The 15,525-nt window shown below is 37.4% G+C and overlaps 1 protein-coding gene across 12 annotated transcripts in view; it reads left to right on the top strand.

Moving 5' to 3' along the window:
- GRIK1 (glutamate ionotropic receptor kainate type subunit 1) overlaps positions 1-15,525 on the top strand; it is a gene marked incomplete at both ends in the record, with an annotated part of 430,298 nt that overhangs the window by 285,242 nt on the left and 129,531 nt on the right. For all 12 annotated transcript variants that reach the window (XM_079704341.1, XM_079704351.1, XM_079704347.1 and 9 more), the window contains 2 exons: positions 11,529-11,582; positions 14,787-14,960. In XM_079704341.1, the coding sequence (XP_079560467.1) occupies positions 11,529-11,582; positions 14,787-14,960 (228 nt within the window). The remainder of the gene's footprint in view (positions 1-11,528; positions 11,583-14,786; positions 14,961-15,525) is intronic.

Here is a 15,525-nt window from a genome sequence, read left to right as displayed (position 1 = left end):
ATTTAATTTTTATGAGGAAATTCTGCATACAAGAAACTGACAGACTTCAGAGAGATTTTGTAACTTGCCCAAAGTCACAGAGCCAGCAAGTGGCTAAGTTGGGATTTGAAACTTATCTCAGGATTTCAAAGGAAAAGAAAGTATCCTATTCTGCTACTGTTATGTACACCAAGAAGTCAACTGATTCTCCAAGTAATGGAACCTGGAACACATTGTAGTTAAGCTTCATACTTCTTGGATGCGTTATTTCCTTTGATTCTCAAACATTCAATCATTTCTAGTTTACACAAGTTCTCAAGAAATGTTGTTTATATTGAAGCCAAGTAGTGAATGTGGTGGGGACATGGTAAAGAAATTCATTTTTTCATTCAACACATATTTGTTGAGCACTGATTGAAGGTGATAAAGATACAACAATGAAAACAACAACAAACCCCCAAATCTCTGCCACCTTAAGGCAAAAAGAGACCTTGAAAATGAATGTCACAAGAGTTTAGTTATCTAATGCCAATTTACTGGTTAGAGACCATGAAGCTAATTTCTAAAGCAGTATGGGACTGTGACTAGAGTCTTAGACTGAAAGTTGGGATATGCAGTTGCAAACTCTGCTCTTCCCCTAATAGGAGAAAATAAATGCCATTTATTGGGTAATCATTGTGTGCCAGAATAGGCTATGTATTTGACTGAAGTGCTATCTTTTTACTGCCTCAATGTATCCCATGTTACAGATGAGAAGAATGAGGTTCCAGAGCATACACTCAATAGCAAGGCTGAAATTTCAAATCAGGGTCTATTGTGCCTCTGATCTGAGTTTCTTAGCCCATCTTAATATGCTACTTTGAGCGAGTCTGTTTATTTTTCTGAGACCCAGTCACCTCACCTGTAAAATAGGATTGTTGGATTAGATTCTAATTGTTGCTAAACTTCTCTTCAGCTCTGAGCTTCCATGCATACAAGCGATCAAGAACCCTCTTACTAGCGTCTAGACATAAAGAACTTGCACATTGCCTTGTACTTCGTAGGCTTTCAAAGAAATGGGGAAATAATTAAGCAGTTCATTCTCTTTTAAGGTTTTTTAGAGTCCTTTGCTAGGCTTTGAGATACTTAATTGATGAGAAGTTCATTACTTAGGATAAATCCTGACAATGTAATCATGATGAATCTCAGTTTATACTAACTGGATGACAATTTGCAGTTAGTTATATAGTTTTTTTGACAGCACATTCCTATTCTAATTATGTTTCTCTCAGGCTGATATTAAAATCTCTTTACATTTCCTGAGCACATAGTTCATTTGGATTATAAGGAGCAGTTCATAGATGTGAGTATGTTATTAATATACACAAGAATTAATTGACCTCTATGAATAATCAAAAATTTACTGAAAGAGTTTGCAATTTGTTTGTATTCTTAGTGTGCAGGATGCCCTTTTGAGGATGCTCTAAAACCTCCAATGAGTAGATTTGGAAAAGGACTTAGATTTGTTTCAATTCGAATTGAAAGGTAATAAAAAAATCACATATATGGCTCAGAAATGTTCTAATGCTTAATTCTAGCTACATCAAAATTTGGCTGTAATAGGCAATAAAAGAAATTATCTTTGCAAGAGAAGTGGGGGTAATTTAAAAGGAATCATGTAAGGAATTTGAAGATGTGTATAACAAAAAGCGTGTCTTAAGCCTGTAGCAGAATCAGTGATCCTCAGCTCTATTCAAAATTTTGAAGATGTCTGTGCCCCTCAGAGTGACTTTCTCAGGGGAAAAGATCCATAGCTTCTATCTGATTCCCTAAAGAAGGCTGAAGTAGGTTAAAAATCACTTCATTATGTTAACCATACCTGCTTCTTCAACCCTTCATAGATGCAAGATTTTACTAAAAATATCCCTCCACCCTACTTTCTCCATGAATGTTAGCCACATCCTTTCTGTTATAAGCATGATCCTATAAGATCTAAATGTCACCATTTAATTCAGTTGACATGTATTGGCTATTTTCTATGTGCTAAAGACTGTGCCAGGGTAAAGGGAGAATAAAGTGCTGTGAAAAACTTCAATGTATTGAATGAGGTTATTTAGTAGAGGACTTAGTTATTTGTTCTTTGCTTCATCTGCAAAATGGGAATGTCATAGCCCATAGCTCATGCTGTTTTGAGAAAAGTTAAATGTGACAATGCCTATGAGGCACTAAGCAGCCCACCACTGATGCATGAAATATTCCACATGTTATGGATTAGCATCATCAGTATTATTAGTGATATGGTATCTAGGCAAAACTACAAGAGTGATACAGTGCTTCCCAGTCCTAACTCTATCACTGCATCACCTCCTCCATCATATCACAATAGTGGTTCCCAAACCTCCTTTCAGTCTGAATTACCAAGTCTCCCAACCTTATGAGGATCTCATCTGATGTCATTAAATCTCCATATGCCAGACTTAACATACTGCATCTTCCTACTCATCCTTCCCCCACCAACCAGAAATACCATTCGATTACTCAAGTCAGAAACCTGGGAATCTCCTTGACTCTCCCTCACCTTTCCTATTTATTAGTTAACTAATGTTGTAGATCCTGCCTTCTAAATAGGTTTCAGATTCTACCTCCTTTTCTCCATCACTTTCATCATCTTTCTCCTGTGCTAGAACAATTGATCTCTCGGTCACAAGTCCCCTCCCTCTCCTTTTATCCACCCAGCCTCCATGTGACCTCAAAAACTGTTCATTTTAAATAAAATATCTGATCTTACCCCTCTCAAGTTTGAAATTCCTGAGTGCCCGACCCAACCCCTTATTGCCTTAAGTATAAAGCCCGCATTGCTTAGCATGCCAGGCAAAGCCCTAAGCACGTTGTGTCTACTGTCATTATAACATCAAGCACACAAAAATATCTATTATTATGTGTATCACACAATGTTAACAATTGCATTACAATTTTTTTTACAAACTATCCTTTCCTTTTTTTTAAAAAAAAAGTAGTACTTTTCTGAAGATTTTAATTAATTTATTTATTTATCTATTTATTTATTTATTTTTGGCTGTGTTGGGTCTCCGTTGCAGTGCACGGACCTTTCACTGAGATGCCCTTCCTCTCCCATTGTGGAGCATGGGTTTCAGGCGCGCCAGCCTCAGCAACTGCAGCACGCAGGCTCAGCAGTTGTGGCGCAGGCGCCCAGTTGTTCTGCAGCACGTGGGATCCTTCCAGACCAGGGCCCAAACCCGTGTCCCCTGCATTGGCAAACGGACTCCCAACCACTGTGCCACCAGGGAAGTCCCAAACTGTCTTTTCTTCATGAAAGCTGACCCCATTAAAGAGACTGAAGTTCTTCCTGAAAGATCACTAAAGGGGTTTAAAATTAGAATCTAATTAATTCTAATGTCTAAAGAGATGTTATAATAGAAGAGCTATGTAGGTCTGAATTCCTGACAGAAGGAGGAAAAGTGAGTGAGGCTCCTCATAATACCTGCAGCGTCATTCATGGTACAACCTTTTATAATGGGGGCCAGCTCTCTGAACAAGAATAGAGGGGCAACTTATCAAGCTCTCTTGGCTTGATGGATTCATTTCTGAAGATAAAGATCCAATTCCTGTCCTTCTAACTTTGTTCTCACCAAAGAACCATACGTTTTTATTTGAGTTCTCAAAGTACAGAAGGACTTTGTACAAATTACTGACTTTCCTCCCACATATACCTCTTATTATAAATATAGCACAAAGAGCCCAGGATTGAAATCAAACCTGGGTTCAAGTACTATAACTATGCTGACATCTATAAATTGAGGATAACACTTCCTCCCCAATAGTAGATAAAGAACCTATTACAACAGTGGACATGTTGTAGCACTCATCAACAGTTTTGGTCATTATTGTTATCCCTTTAAAATATGAGTTTGGTTAATATAAATCAGTGGTTCTCAGCTCTGGCTGTATGTAAGTATCACCTGGAGAGTCTTGGTATCACAGATATCAATGCCTAGAACATACCCTAGACCAAATAAATCAGAATATTTAGGGATAGGGTACAGTCATGGGTGTTTTTAAAGAGTTCTTTGGAGATACTAATGCACTAAGAAACACTGATAAAAATAATTGTTTTCTAAGCCTGATAGCTATTAGATAAATTGATAAAATAAAGTCATCTAAAAAGCCAAAAAATTGAGAAACAGGACCCAAATTATGATAACTTTATTGTGCTACAGAGATATTATGAGACCAGCAATACCACCATTTAGTGACTACATGACTAATCTCTCCCTCAACAGATTACCCTCAGGCAAATTTGAGGTATAGTTTTTATTACCACCATTCGAAAGAAACTTATTGCAAAAAGATTACAGTGTATGCAATGTATTCTCTGTTAAATTTCCAACTTCAAGATTCGTTCAGTTCTTTGCTGCTAAAACGTTTCTTCTACTGTAGTCTTTCTTATACCTCATATTTCCACCAATTTCCCTTGGATGTTGCAGAGAGTTTATTCTTTGGGTTCATGTAATCCTCCAAAAACTCCACTCTCTCCTATTTGCCAGGTTGCCTATTTCATTCTGCTAGGGGAAATCTCTTTTTTTCCTGCTCTGTTGTCAGCAGACTGTACTCCTTAAATAGCATAATCTCTTCTTCTGTGCACCTGGATGATGCCATGTGGCTCTTCTAGTAGGATTATCTTCTGAAGCTAAACTAAACCCCATTGGGCTCCACTCCATTTATTAATATCTATTAGTATCATCAGCTTCCCTTCTTCTTCTGACCATACCTCTGGAGAGAGAAGCTTATAAAGGAATTAAGACTGAAAAATGCTCTCAAATAGTGCAGCTATTCCATTCACCAGCACTGTGTGGAATGCTCTTTGCTTTCCTTTGATTTCACTTGGAGGCAGGAGGAAAGTGGCCTGGGTTTGTAAATGGCATAGCACTATCTTTGAATGGAAGGAAAACCCTAGACTCTTTGTGGGTAGCTGTATCTGTGTACATGCATGTGTTTAGTATATGTACGTGAATGGAGGGTCACAAAGAAATTTAGAAAGTTTTCAACTTCAAACAAGTCATTTTTCCTCTTGATATCAATACTCCAAAATTGTGCAATCTCATAGGCCATAATCCTAGAAAGGTGAGCAAATGTGGTGGGTTAGTTTCATATTGCTGCTGTAACAAATTATCACAAATGTAGTGGCTTAAACAATAAAAATTTACTCTTTTACAATTCTGGAGGTCAGAAGTCTAAAATCAAGCTGTTGACAGGGCTATTTTCCTTCTGGAGGATTCAGGGAATATCTAATTCCTTGTCTCTTCCAGCTTCTAGAAGCTGTCCTCATTCCTTGGCTTGTGGTCCCACATCACATTGCCTTTCATTCCCTCTGTTTCCATCTTCACATCACCTCTCCACCTTCTGACTATCTGCTTCCATCTTATAAGAACCCTTGTGATTACACTGGGCCCACCTGGATAATCCAAGTAATTTCCCATAAACTAAGATCCTTAACTTAATCACATCTGCAAAGTTCTTTTGCCATGTAAAGTAACATATTAGCAGATTCTGGAAATTAAGATGTGGACATTTTTAAGGGGCCATTATTCATCCTACTCCATAAGGATATGGGTAGTTTTGTACATGTCAGGGTTTTCAGGGATCCAATGTTGTTTTCCATACACTCCACTGTTACCTTTGTAGATATGTTACAGTCATTCAGTGTTGTGTGAGTGTCTTTTTTTGCATCAATAAAGATTGATCTAAAGGCCTAATTTACCTAGCTTGTTCTACTGGTGACAAACGTTAAAAACTACATTGCCAAAGGAGCATTCTGCTCAAAGGATAGTGCAATTGCAGCCTAAAGTACCACAGTTGGCAGGTGAGAAAGAACTACATCCTAGAGCTCAAACTTTCTTCTTAAAACTGCTTCTCTGAGACTTGATATTATTCAACTGGTTTCCTGAAGATTTATTTTATGCTGAAATAACTTATTTCTATCTTGAGGTAAAAACATTATTTTAGCCACATTGTATGTCACACATTTGGAAGTTGTTCACTTGAAATTATTGACTAGAAATCATGTCTGATGGTTTAGAATTTATCCTGATATTGATAAGGCTATAAAAGGAGCAATACACTTTAGGTTAGTCAATATAAACTTCTAAGACACCTATTTTTCAATGGAAAGATGCAGTAATAAAAACCCTTATAAATATTATAAGAATCCCTCAAAAATGCTTAGGAGAACTCCCGGTTCCATTTCAAGTTTCTGCTACTAAGATAGCAGCATTATGCCAATTATTTGTGATGTATGAATTGCTTTTAGCAATGGATGCTGAGAGTTTGTGGAGAATTGCTGCCTCCATAGCTCTGCATTGCCTTCAGGAAAATGATCCTGTTGAAATGTGACATAAGCATCTTTATACCAGGACATGTTACTGGAAGATTTTTCTCAGAGACTTTCCAAGTGTCTTATAGACCAACTCTGTCACCAACCATAGGAATTAGACTCCACAAACTCTCTTCATCTAGACTTGGATGAGGGTTCTCAAGACAAACTAAAATATGGTCTTTGTGATGCTCAGGCTGTATGTGATACCTTTACTCATCTGAATCCAAAAGACCGTCTTTGCAAAGAACAACAGAGCTAGACCAGGAAGAGTCAATACTACTGTGAACAAGGCCATGAGAGTTCTATTGTAAAAACTCCAGAGAACAGCTGGGCAAATGTGGAGTCATCATAGTTAATGAACTACAACTGTGCTTCAGAGAACCTTGATAACATTGGGGTCATTAGAGTTGTCCTTCCAAGAGTCAACTGCCAATGAGTTCTTTTTTTTTTTAACATGCTAATTAGAGTATAATTGCTTTACAATGGTGTGTTAGTTCCTGCTGTATAACAAAGTGAATCAGCTATATGTATACATATATCCCCATATCCCCTCCCTCTTGCATCTCCCTCCCACACTCCCTATCCCACCCCTCTAGGTGGTCACAAAGCATGGAACTGATCTCCCTATGCTATGCAGCTTCTTCCCACTAGCTATCTATTTTACATTTGATAGTGCATATATGTCCATGCCACTCTCTCACTTCGTCCCAGCTTCCCCTTTCCCCTCCCGATGTCCCCAATTCCATTCTCAAAACTGAGTTATTTGTAGTGAGGTGGATGGACCTAGAGTCTGTCATACAGAGTGAAGTAAGTCAGAAAGAGAAAAACAAATACCATATGCTAACACATATACATGGAATCCAGAAAAAAAAAAAAAAGGTTCTGATGAACCTAGGGGCAGGACAGGAGTAAAGATGCCAATGAATTTTATTGTGCTTTCTGATGATTCATTTTGACTACAAAAGAAAGAAAACAGTAATTATTTTCTAGCTACTGAAACAATAGAATAGTCTGTGGCATTTCCATAATAGCATAATACAGAGAAAGCCTTCACGTAGGTGTCAGCCTCTCTTCCCCTCACTCCTTTAAGGATTGTGTTATCTAGATAGAAAGGAATGTCATATGTATGCAGAGTATGTAGGACTTTTAGTATTTTGGTATTGTTCTCTGTATTAGCCAGAGTTCTCCAGAGAAACAGAACCCATAGGAAATATATATGAAGAGATTTATTATGAAGAATTGATTCACTTAACTATGGAGACTGAGAAGGCACACAGTCTGCCATGTGCAAGCTAGAGACCCAGAAAAGCTATGGTGTAATTACAGTCTGAAACTATAGGCCTGAAAATCAGAAGAGTCAGTGGTGGAAATCTCAGTCAAAAGGCAGGAGAACGCCAAAGTCCCAGCTCAGGCAGTCAGGCAGGAAGGAAAAGGGGTGAATTCCTTCTTCCTCTGTCTTTTTATTCTAATCAAGCTCTCAGTGTATTCGATGCTGCCCACCATACTGGGAAGAGTCATCTGATTTCTCAAAAGCCTATTTCATCTGGAAACACCCTCACAGACACACCCAGAAATAACGTATAATCTGGGAACCCCTCGGCCCAGTAAAGTTGATATGTAAAATTAACCACCACCATCTACAAGAACTTTTGATTTCTTATCATTGATTCTGCAAGGACATAGAATATGATTAACTATGAATGGTATTTTGTTAGAGGCCTTTTTTTATTACCCTAACCTAACCCAGCTATATCAGATCTGAATAGTTCATCTCGCTTTATGGAAAAAAAAAAAAAAGTATTCCGCTTCTCCCAACCATGGTAATTTATTCATGTTATATTTTTATTATACAAAGAACTGAAGCAGCCTAGAAAAATACATTTGAAAAAAGTCATAAATATTTTTTAAGAAAGGGGCGGATTTGGTACCAAGGGAAAAATTAAAGAAAAACATAAAGCTGAATGGCAATTGCACATAGAATATATACCCTATGTTCCTGAGTAGTTGCTAATGGAGGACCCACAGTTTTTACCCTAAAGTCTCTAGTAATCAAAAGAAAATCATGACATACCTTGAAGTATTCATGAAACAGATAATTGTATTTATTCAGAAAAACCAAAACAAAAAAATGGCTTGTCTGGCACTGATAATCATGGTAGTCACCTGTCAGAGTGAGTGAGATCTCTGGAGGGTGACATATGTCAGTATCTTTCCCACTTCCTTGACCAAAACCAGTGCATGGCTCCACCCAAGCACAAGGGGCCAAGAAATGCAATCACATCATATTGGATAATTGGAAATGGTACTAATGAAGTCCACACTATGGGTCTTCCAAAATCAAGAAGATTAATAGGTATTAAATACATCCTTACTATAGATATAAAATGTTATTGAAAGGGCTAGGTTTTTACAGTCTATAAATCTATGTCAATAATATGGTTTAAAGGGGATATTTAATAAGAATAATTCTGTTAGGAAACAACCATTATTAAAGTATTGGTGGAAGCAATTAAGGGGAATGTGCCATCAGTACAAATAGTATTGACAGCCACAGTTATTACTTATTAGTGTGTGTGATGTGATGTGTTTTGCACCATTAAAAATGATTTAAATAGAGCCAAAACTAGTTCCTAGTAATACTGTCTTGGTAAAGTGTACACTGCCTAAGTCAGTGCCTCCTGGTCAATCCAGCAAAATACAGTAAAAAAATTCGAACAAGGTAGTGTTTGTTAAGAAAAAGTCGGTTTTGCAAAAAACCGTTTAAAAATCCCCATATCATGATTACACTATTTGAAAAACTGACATTTATCTTGATATGACATTTTCATAATCCCTTAATGACTTTTAGCTGAAATACCAACAGGTAGAGAGAAAATCGTGGTGTGAATGCTATAAAGTATAAAGTATACTACCATTTGACAACAGAGCAGCCAGTCCAAATCAGTCTACAAACCAAAGAGTTTGGTGCTATTGGCTTTATTTCTATCTAAAATTTTCTCATTCACCCATGTCCTAGAGAGTCCCTAAAATTGACAGCTCAGTGATCCATGACTATACTTGTTTCTTAATTTTCATTTCTAGGAAATTAAAGGGAAGAACCAGGAAGCACTGACCCAGGCACTAAGTAGGAAAGTCAAGAATGGGGATTTTTGTAGTATATCAAATAAAAAGTGTATCTGGAAGACCCAAGGATTCTTTCTGCAACAAAAGCAGGTCCATTAGCTAGTTATTCACTGCATCTGCATGACTCTTTTTTAACATTCAGTAAGAGACATATCAAATGAATATTTGCTTCCTGAAATTATAAATAATAATAATTAGTTGAATGGTTGCTTTAAAAGAAAAGCCTATACTCTCAATTTGTGATCAAATGCCCCCACAATAAAGTTTAAAAAGAAAAATTAGCCCATATGAAAAGCTGGAAACTCAGGTGCCTTTGTGTTTTTTCAGAAACAATATTTTAAGCCTCAGTGTCCAGGTCTATATCTTGACATAAAACTTTCCAGTTCCCTTTCAAGAGATAGTCTTGGCTGCAATTATACTAACAACCTAAATGAAAAATTGAATTCCTGACTGACCCCAGCAGGTTAGCTGTTTATGCTCCAGTGATATGAGACCAGCTAATAAGACCTCACCACGCATGATTTTAAATGTTATTGATGGCCCTAAAGCAATCCTACCCTTTAAAAAATCCTTTTGTGCACCTGGTCTTGTTATCACCACAGGAGTGACTTACATACTGTGGGCTTATGATTCATAGAGTTTCCTGTCATTTTTCCTACCTTCATGACATTACAATTTCACCAAATATTCCTCTGGTTTCCATGTTAGCAGAGAGGGCATAAGAAGTGTCAGATCTGTGCTCGTGTATGTTACATGCCCTCTCCAAATACCCTCTCCATTTTTTATACCCTTTCATGTAAAATCATTCTAGTTTACATATCTTAGACACCTTATAAAACCTCCAATAACTTGTGTTGCTTTTCTGAAGAACTTTTCAATCCATCTCTTCAACTGAAGTTATGAAAGTCCTTGTTCCTTAATGCAAACGGACATGTTTTCCATCGAGCAGTGATTATCAGCCACTGCTGTGAAATACAGAAGCTCCACTCTCAGAAATTCTAATTCTGGATGTCTCTGGGATGGAGCCTAAGAATATCTGATTTTCAAACTTCCAATGGGGATTCTCATTTGCATCCAGAGTATATCAGAGTTGTGGGGAAAACTGTCTTGAAAGTTTCATTTCTGAGTCTTCTCCATTCATTTCTAAGCAAATACCAAAAAGACAGCATTCAAACAGTCCTTTGTGACCTGCACCAAGGAAGGTGATACTCTTGATTTAAAAGATTGATGACAATATCTTATCTCCAAAGCATTTGCAACTGTTTCTTCTCAGTGGACACCATTTTCACGAATCCAAAAGTAAGATCATAGTTTTAAGAAACTACTTCTACCTAGAACCCCTGTCCTTTCTGTCTACCTCCTTTTGGCCCCTCCCCACCAAATAAAGACAATATACACAGGATATTTGGAACTGTCAGGATCCCAGTTAGGTAACAGACTCAGAATTAAGAGGCAGTGAGACTAGGTATAAAAATAGTCCCCATCCTTCTATCTATAAACAATCCTCTTTTCCCCTACTCACTCTGTGGGATAAGATGGGAAAGGGGTAGAGAGAAGGGTTTCAGAGATATACATATTTATAAATCCTCATTTAAATATATCTACATATCAGTATTGCCAATTCAACATTTAATGAGTTTTACTCTGAGGCATTATGATAAGTACTAAAGCTAAGGAGATCAATAAAATATATATATAAGCATGGGATTACTCAGAAACCCAGGGAGTAGGCAAGGCAAAACTCTGTGTCATTATGTACAACTCCAGATATAAAATTTGTTGAGCATAAACTATTTTTAAATTTGATCGTCAGACCAATTAATTCCATGAAGGTCAAACATAGCATACTGAAAGTGCATTGGATGGAGGTCAGTGGCCTGGATCCTAGCTCCACATCAGTCATTGGTTTGTCTCAGGCTTCTGATCTACTGAGTCTATGGATTTCCAAAACCCCTTCCTGTTCTATGTCTCCAAGCTATTGCAGTCAACCTATGAATTATCTATTTCTTATTATAATTCTGTTTCTGATTCTTCTCTTATTTCTCTTTTGCAGATCCTGTTCATGGGCATGATGACTGAGTACTATCATTACTTTTTCACAACCCTGGTAAGCATACCTGGTGGAAATGTATTCCACACTATATATAAAAAAAAATCTTCAGTCATTTTTAAATGAGCCCCACCAGTGTCAAGGCAAGTTATTGTCATGGAGATTTATTTTACTTTCCTAAGAACCCTCTAAATCCAGAAAGGCTGAACAGCAGGTGTCTTCCTTCCTTCCTTTCTTTCTTTCATTCTTTCTTTCCCTTTCTTTCTGTTTGTTTCTTTCTTTCTTCTTTCCTTTCTTCCTTCCTTCCTTCCCTCTTCCTTCCTTCCTTCCCTCTTCCTTCCTTCCTTCTTTCTTTCTTTCTTTCTTTCTTTCTTTCTTTCTTTCTTTTTCCTTTCTTAACTAGCATCAATGCAAGTGCACCCAGAAAGGAATTAAAATCAAGCTTTCATTAAATAGAAACTGCCAAAGTACAAACTATTAATAAAGAAGAATCATCTACATTTTCTATATACATTAGAGGGCACACCAAATTGTATCTTGGCATTTTTTTATCTGATGTGATTTCCCCACCTGTGGCCAGTGGATAGCTGGGTTAGCCAAGGTTCACCTGTCAGGTGTTTTGAAGACCATCAAGATAAAGAGCTTGGGAGATGATTTCCACGTTGAACATTTTTCATTGTAAGAAAAATCATGGCTCTAAGATGGAGAAATTCAAAAGGAACTATACAACTTTAAATTTTGACAGATTATCAGATCAAGGAGAATGATTTAGGCAGTTAACAAATCAAAATGATGTGATAGCTCTCGCCACACACACACACACACACACACACACACAATAACCCCTCCCAACACACACACACACTCCACTCTTTTACGTGAGAAGAAAACACAGGGCCAACCTCCATTTCTAACCTATAAAAGTGTGTCGACTAAAATCTACCCAGATTTTGGGAGATTCAGTAAGAGTATCATTTTACCAAATAAAACTGGCAAGGCAGGCTAGTACGTTAGGGAAATCAAAGAATTTGGAACAAGGATCAGGCAGCTACCATAAACATACTTCTAGAAGTAGTAAATTCCTCTCCTAATTCAAGTATCTCTAAGAGCATGAAGGGCTGCAGAGGATGCCATGAGGCAAATGCTTTGGGGCAGCTGTCAAAATTATCACTGCTCCTGAGCTTGGATCTAGGGAGTGGGATGCAGGGCAGAAATTCCTGAACTAAAGTTTCCGTGGTCTTCCCTCCATTGACATCCTGATCAGGTCCTCTGTCAGAACAGTTGAGGGAGACCCTGAGAACTGGAAAGTATCTTACTCTGATCACAAATATGGTCCTTTCCCCATCACCATGAACACGTAGGTCTTACTCAAGGTGAGATTGTCATCTGCCTTAGAACTTCCTATCCTTCCCCGGTGTACACACCAGTTGAGTTGGCTTCATTGAAATTTGAGAAAAATATAAACAAAGAAACCTAAGAAGGTTAGTCTTCAACGGAAGGACAAACCAGTTGCCCTCACACTCTTGCTTTCCTCATCCTCCACTAACAAGGGGATGTTGAAAATTGGGCCTCAAACTTTCCATATTGTTTATTGCATAGAAACAATTTGAATACCAAGCTAATTTTGCACATGCTTAATGTATCCATTTTAGCACATTGTATTTTTGTACAGTTGAATTAATAAGGGATTCAATATACATCCTGCAAGTTTCTGTCTGAACCCCCTGTATCTTGAATAACTTTCCTTCTATTCATTGAGTGGGCTCAAGGAATCATTCTTCTTTGGGTCTTATTCTTTAAATTTGTTTCTTTAAGCAATTCCTTTTGGTTTTACCTGCATTCTGCCATGCTTTGCTTTTATATTCCTACCACTCTTGCTCCTGAGTATTAATGAAACTTAAAGAAAAAATTAGTTAGTGCAAGGGAAATAAATAGAAAAATTTAAAAGGCAATATACTTTTTCTTACATGAGCGAATCCAGAGAGGCATTCTTATGGTTCTACAGTCTAATCCAAAGTTATCTTGGGAAGAACTAGTGATGTAGAAAAGAGTTATTCAAAAGAATAAATCTATATGCATCTTCTGCACATATAAATCATGGAGTGTTTCTGAAGCTACTTCTCTTTAGTAACCATTATCATCACAAATAATGTACTGTTTTGTATTGTTCTTTCATAAAGCAGTTACATTGGTAAGCAATTTTTATGGAAGATTTTTTTCTTTTATTAACTGTTAAATGCTACTTTGTAAGTTTGGTTTATTCATAAATGTGAGATATTTTAATGATATGTTTTAGTGTCTAACATTTCTTTACAGGAAAAAGTTGAATTTATCACTTAAGTCTGTTTTAAATATGAGCCAACATAAACTGGTTTACACTCAGCTTCACCTGTAATGGACAATACTAGGGTGGGTTCAAGTTTTTTCCCTGCAACATTATCTAAAAGGGAACAAATGCTACTGTTAAGATACTCACATCAACACAACCATAGGCTCCAGTTTATTCTCTGAAGAGAACATTTTGGTCCTTATTCTGAGTTTGTGTAAATGTTAAATCTTTCTACTTTTATCATTTTTAATATTTCTCAGGACTTATTTGCCCCAGACATTCTTTATGCTCTCATTATATGGGACATCATAGGTTATTTTCAGTGAGCAAGGGAATGGCATTTTTTTTTTTTTTTTTTTGCTGAGAGTTACCTTTCCATCAAATGTATATGTAAGTTCCAAACTTCACCTCCTTTGCAAGATTCAAGGCAGCCTGGGGCAGCAAGTTATGAGGGAGAAGGGTGGTACTGCCACTGACAAGTGGATCATTCTCAGGCCAGTCACATCACGACTCAGAACCGCAGTTTCCTCATCTAGAAAATAAAAGCAATGAATCAAATGGACACAAAGATCCCTTTCAACTCCCCAAAGACTATATCTTAGGAACAGAATTCTATAGCTTCTCAGAATGTCACATCCTGTTCCCAAGGGCATACTAATTATTGGCAGCTAAATTCTTGTTCTTGGTTTATACCAACTTTAACAGTCTTGCAAAAAAAAAAAAGTATGAAAATGAAAACTGATTACTTAGAGTTTGTCAGGCAGCATGCAAGTGAAAAACAAGAGGAAATGTTCTTTTATCGAACCAGTGTGATGATGGCTGCCATTCTTGTTTTAATCATTTGTTGCTTCTGCAATCATTAGTTCTCTTTTGCCTAAAGAGCACAGAAAATGTTAACTCTTTCTATTTTTATCATTTTTAATACTGCACAGGACTTATTTGCTTTAGATCTGGAACTCTATAGGTACAGTGGTGTAAATATGACCGGGTTTCGGCTGCTTAATGTTGACAATCCTTACGTGTCATCCATCATTGAGAAGTGGTCCATGGAGAGACTACAGGCCCCACCCAGGCCTGAGACTGGCCTTTTGGATGGCATGATGACAGTAAGTAGTTTTAAAATAAAATCATTTGAGATGATGTTTGACTTCCTTAGGGGTTAGGTTAAGAATCTCATATGCTTGGGCTTCCCTGGTGGCACAGTGGTTGAGAGTCTGCCTGCTGATTCAGGGGACGCGGGTTCATGCCCTGGTCCAGGAAGATCCCACATGCCACAGAGCGCTAGGTCCGTGAGCCATGGCTGCTTAGCCTGCACTTCCGGAGCCTGTGCTCTGCCACGGGAGAGGCCACAACAGTGAGAGGCCCGCGTTCCGCCAAAAAAAAGAAGAATCTCATATGTTTTTCATAGTGAGAGGAAAAAGTGTTATAAACTGTGCCTTGACTTGTATATGAGAAGAGGAGAAAACATTTTATGTACAGTAAGTCCCCTACATATGAACGAGTTCCATTCCAAGACCACGTTCGTAAGTCCAATTCGTTCGTAAGTCCAACAAAGTTTGCCTTGGTACCCAGCTAACACAATAGGCTATATAATACTGTACTATAATAGATTTATAATACTTTTCACAGAAATAATACATAGAAAACAAACAAACACAAAAAATAAAGGAA

The sequence above is a fragment of the Hyperoodon ampullatus genome (genome assembly GCF_949752795.1).
Source record: "Hyperoodon ampullatus genome assembly, chromosome: 5".
NCBI lineage: Eukaryota > Metazoa > Chordata > Mammalia > Artiodactyla > Ziphiidae > Hyperoodon > Hyperoodon ampullatus.
The sequence above is the reverse complement of the archived record's forward strand: the minus strand, read 5'-3'. Positions and strand labels throughout refer to the sequence as shown.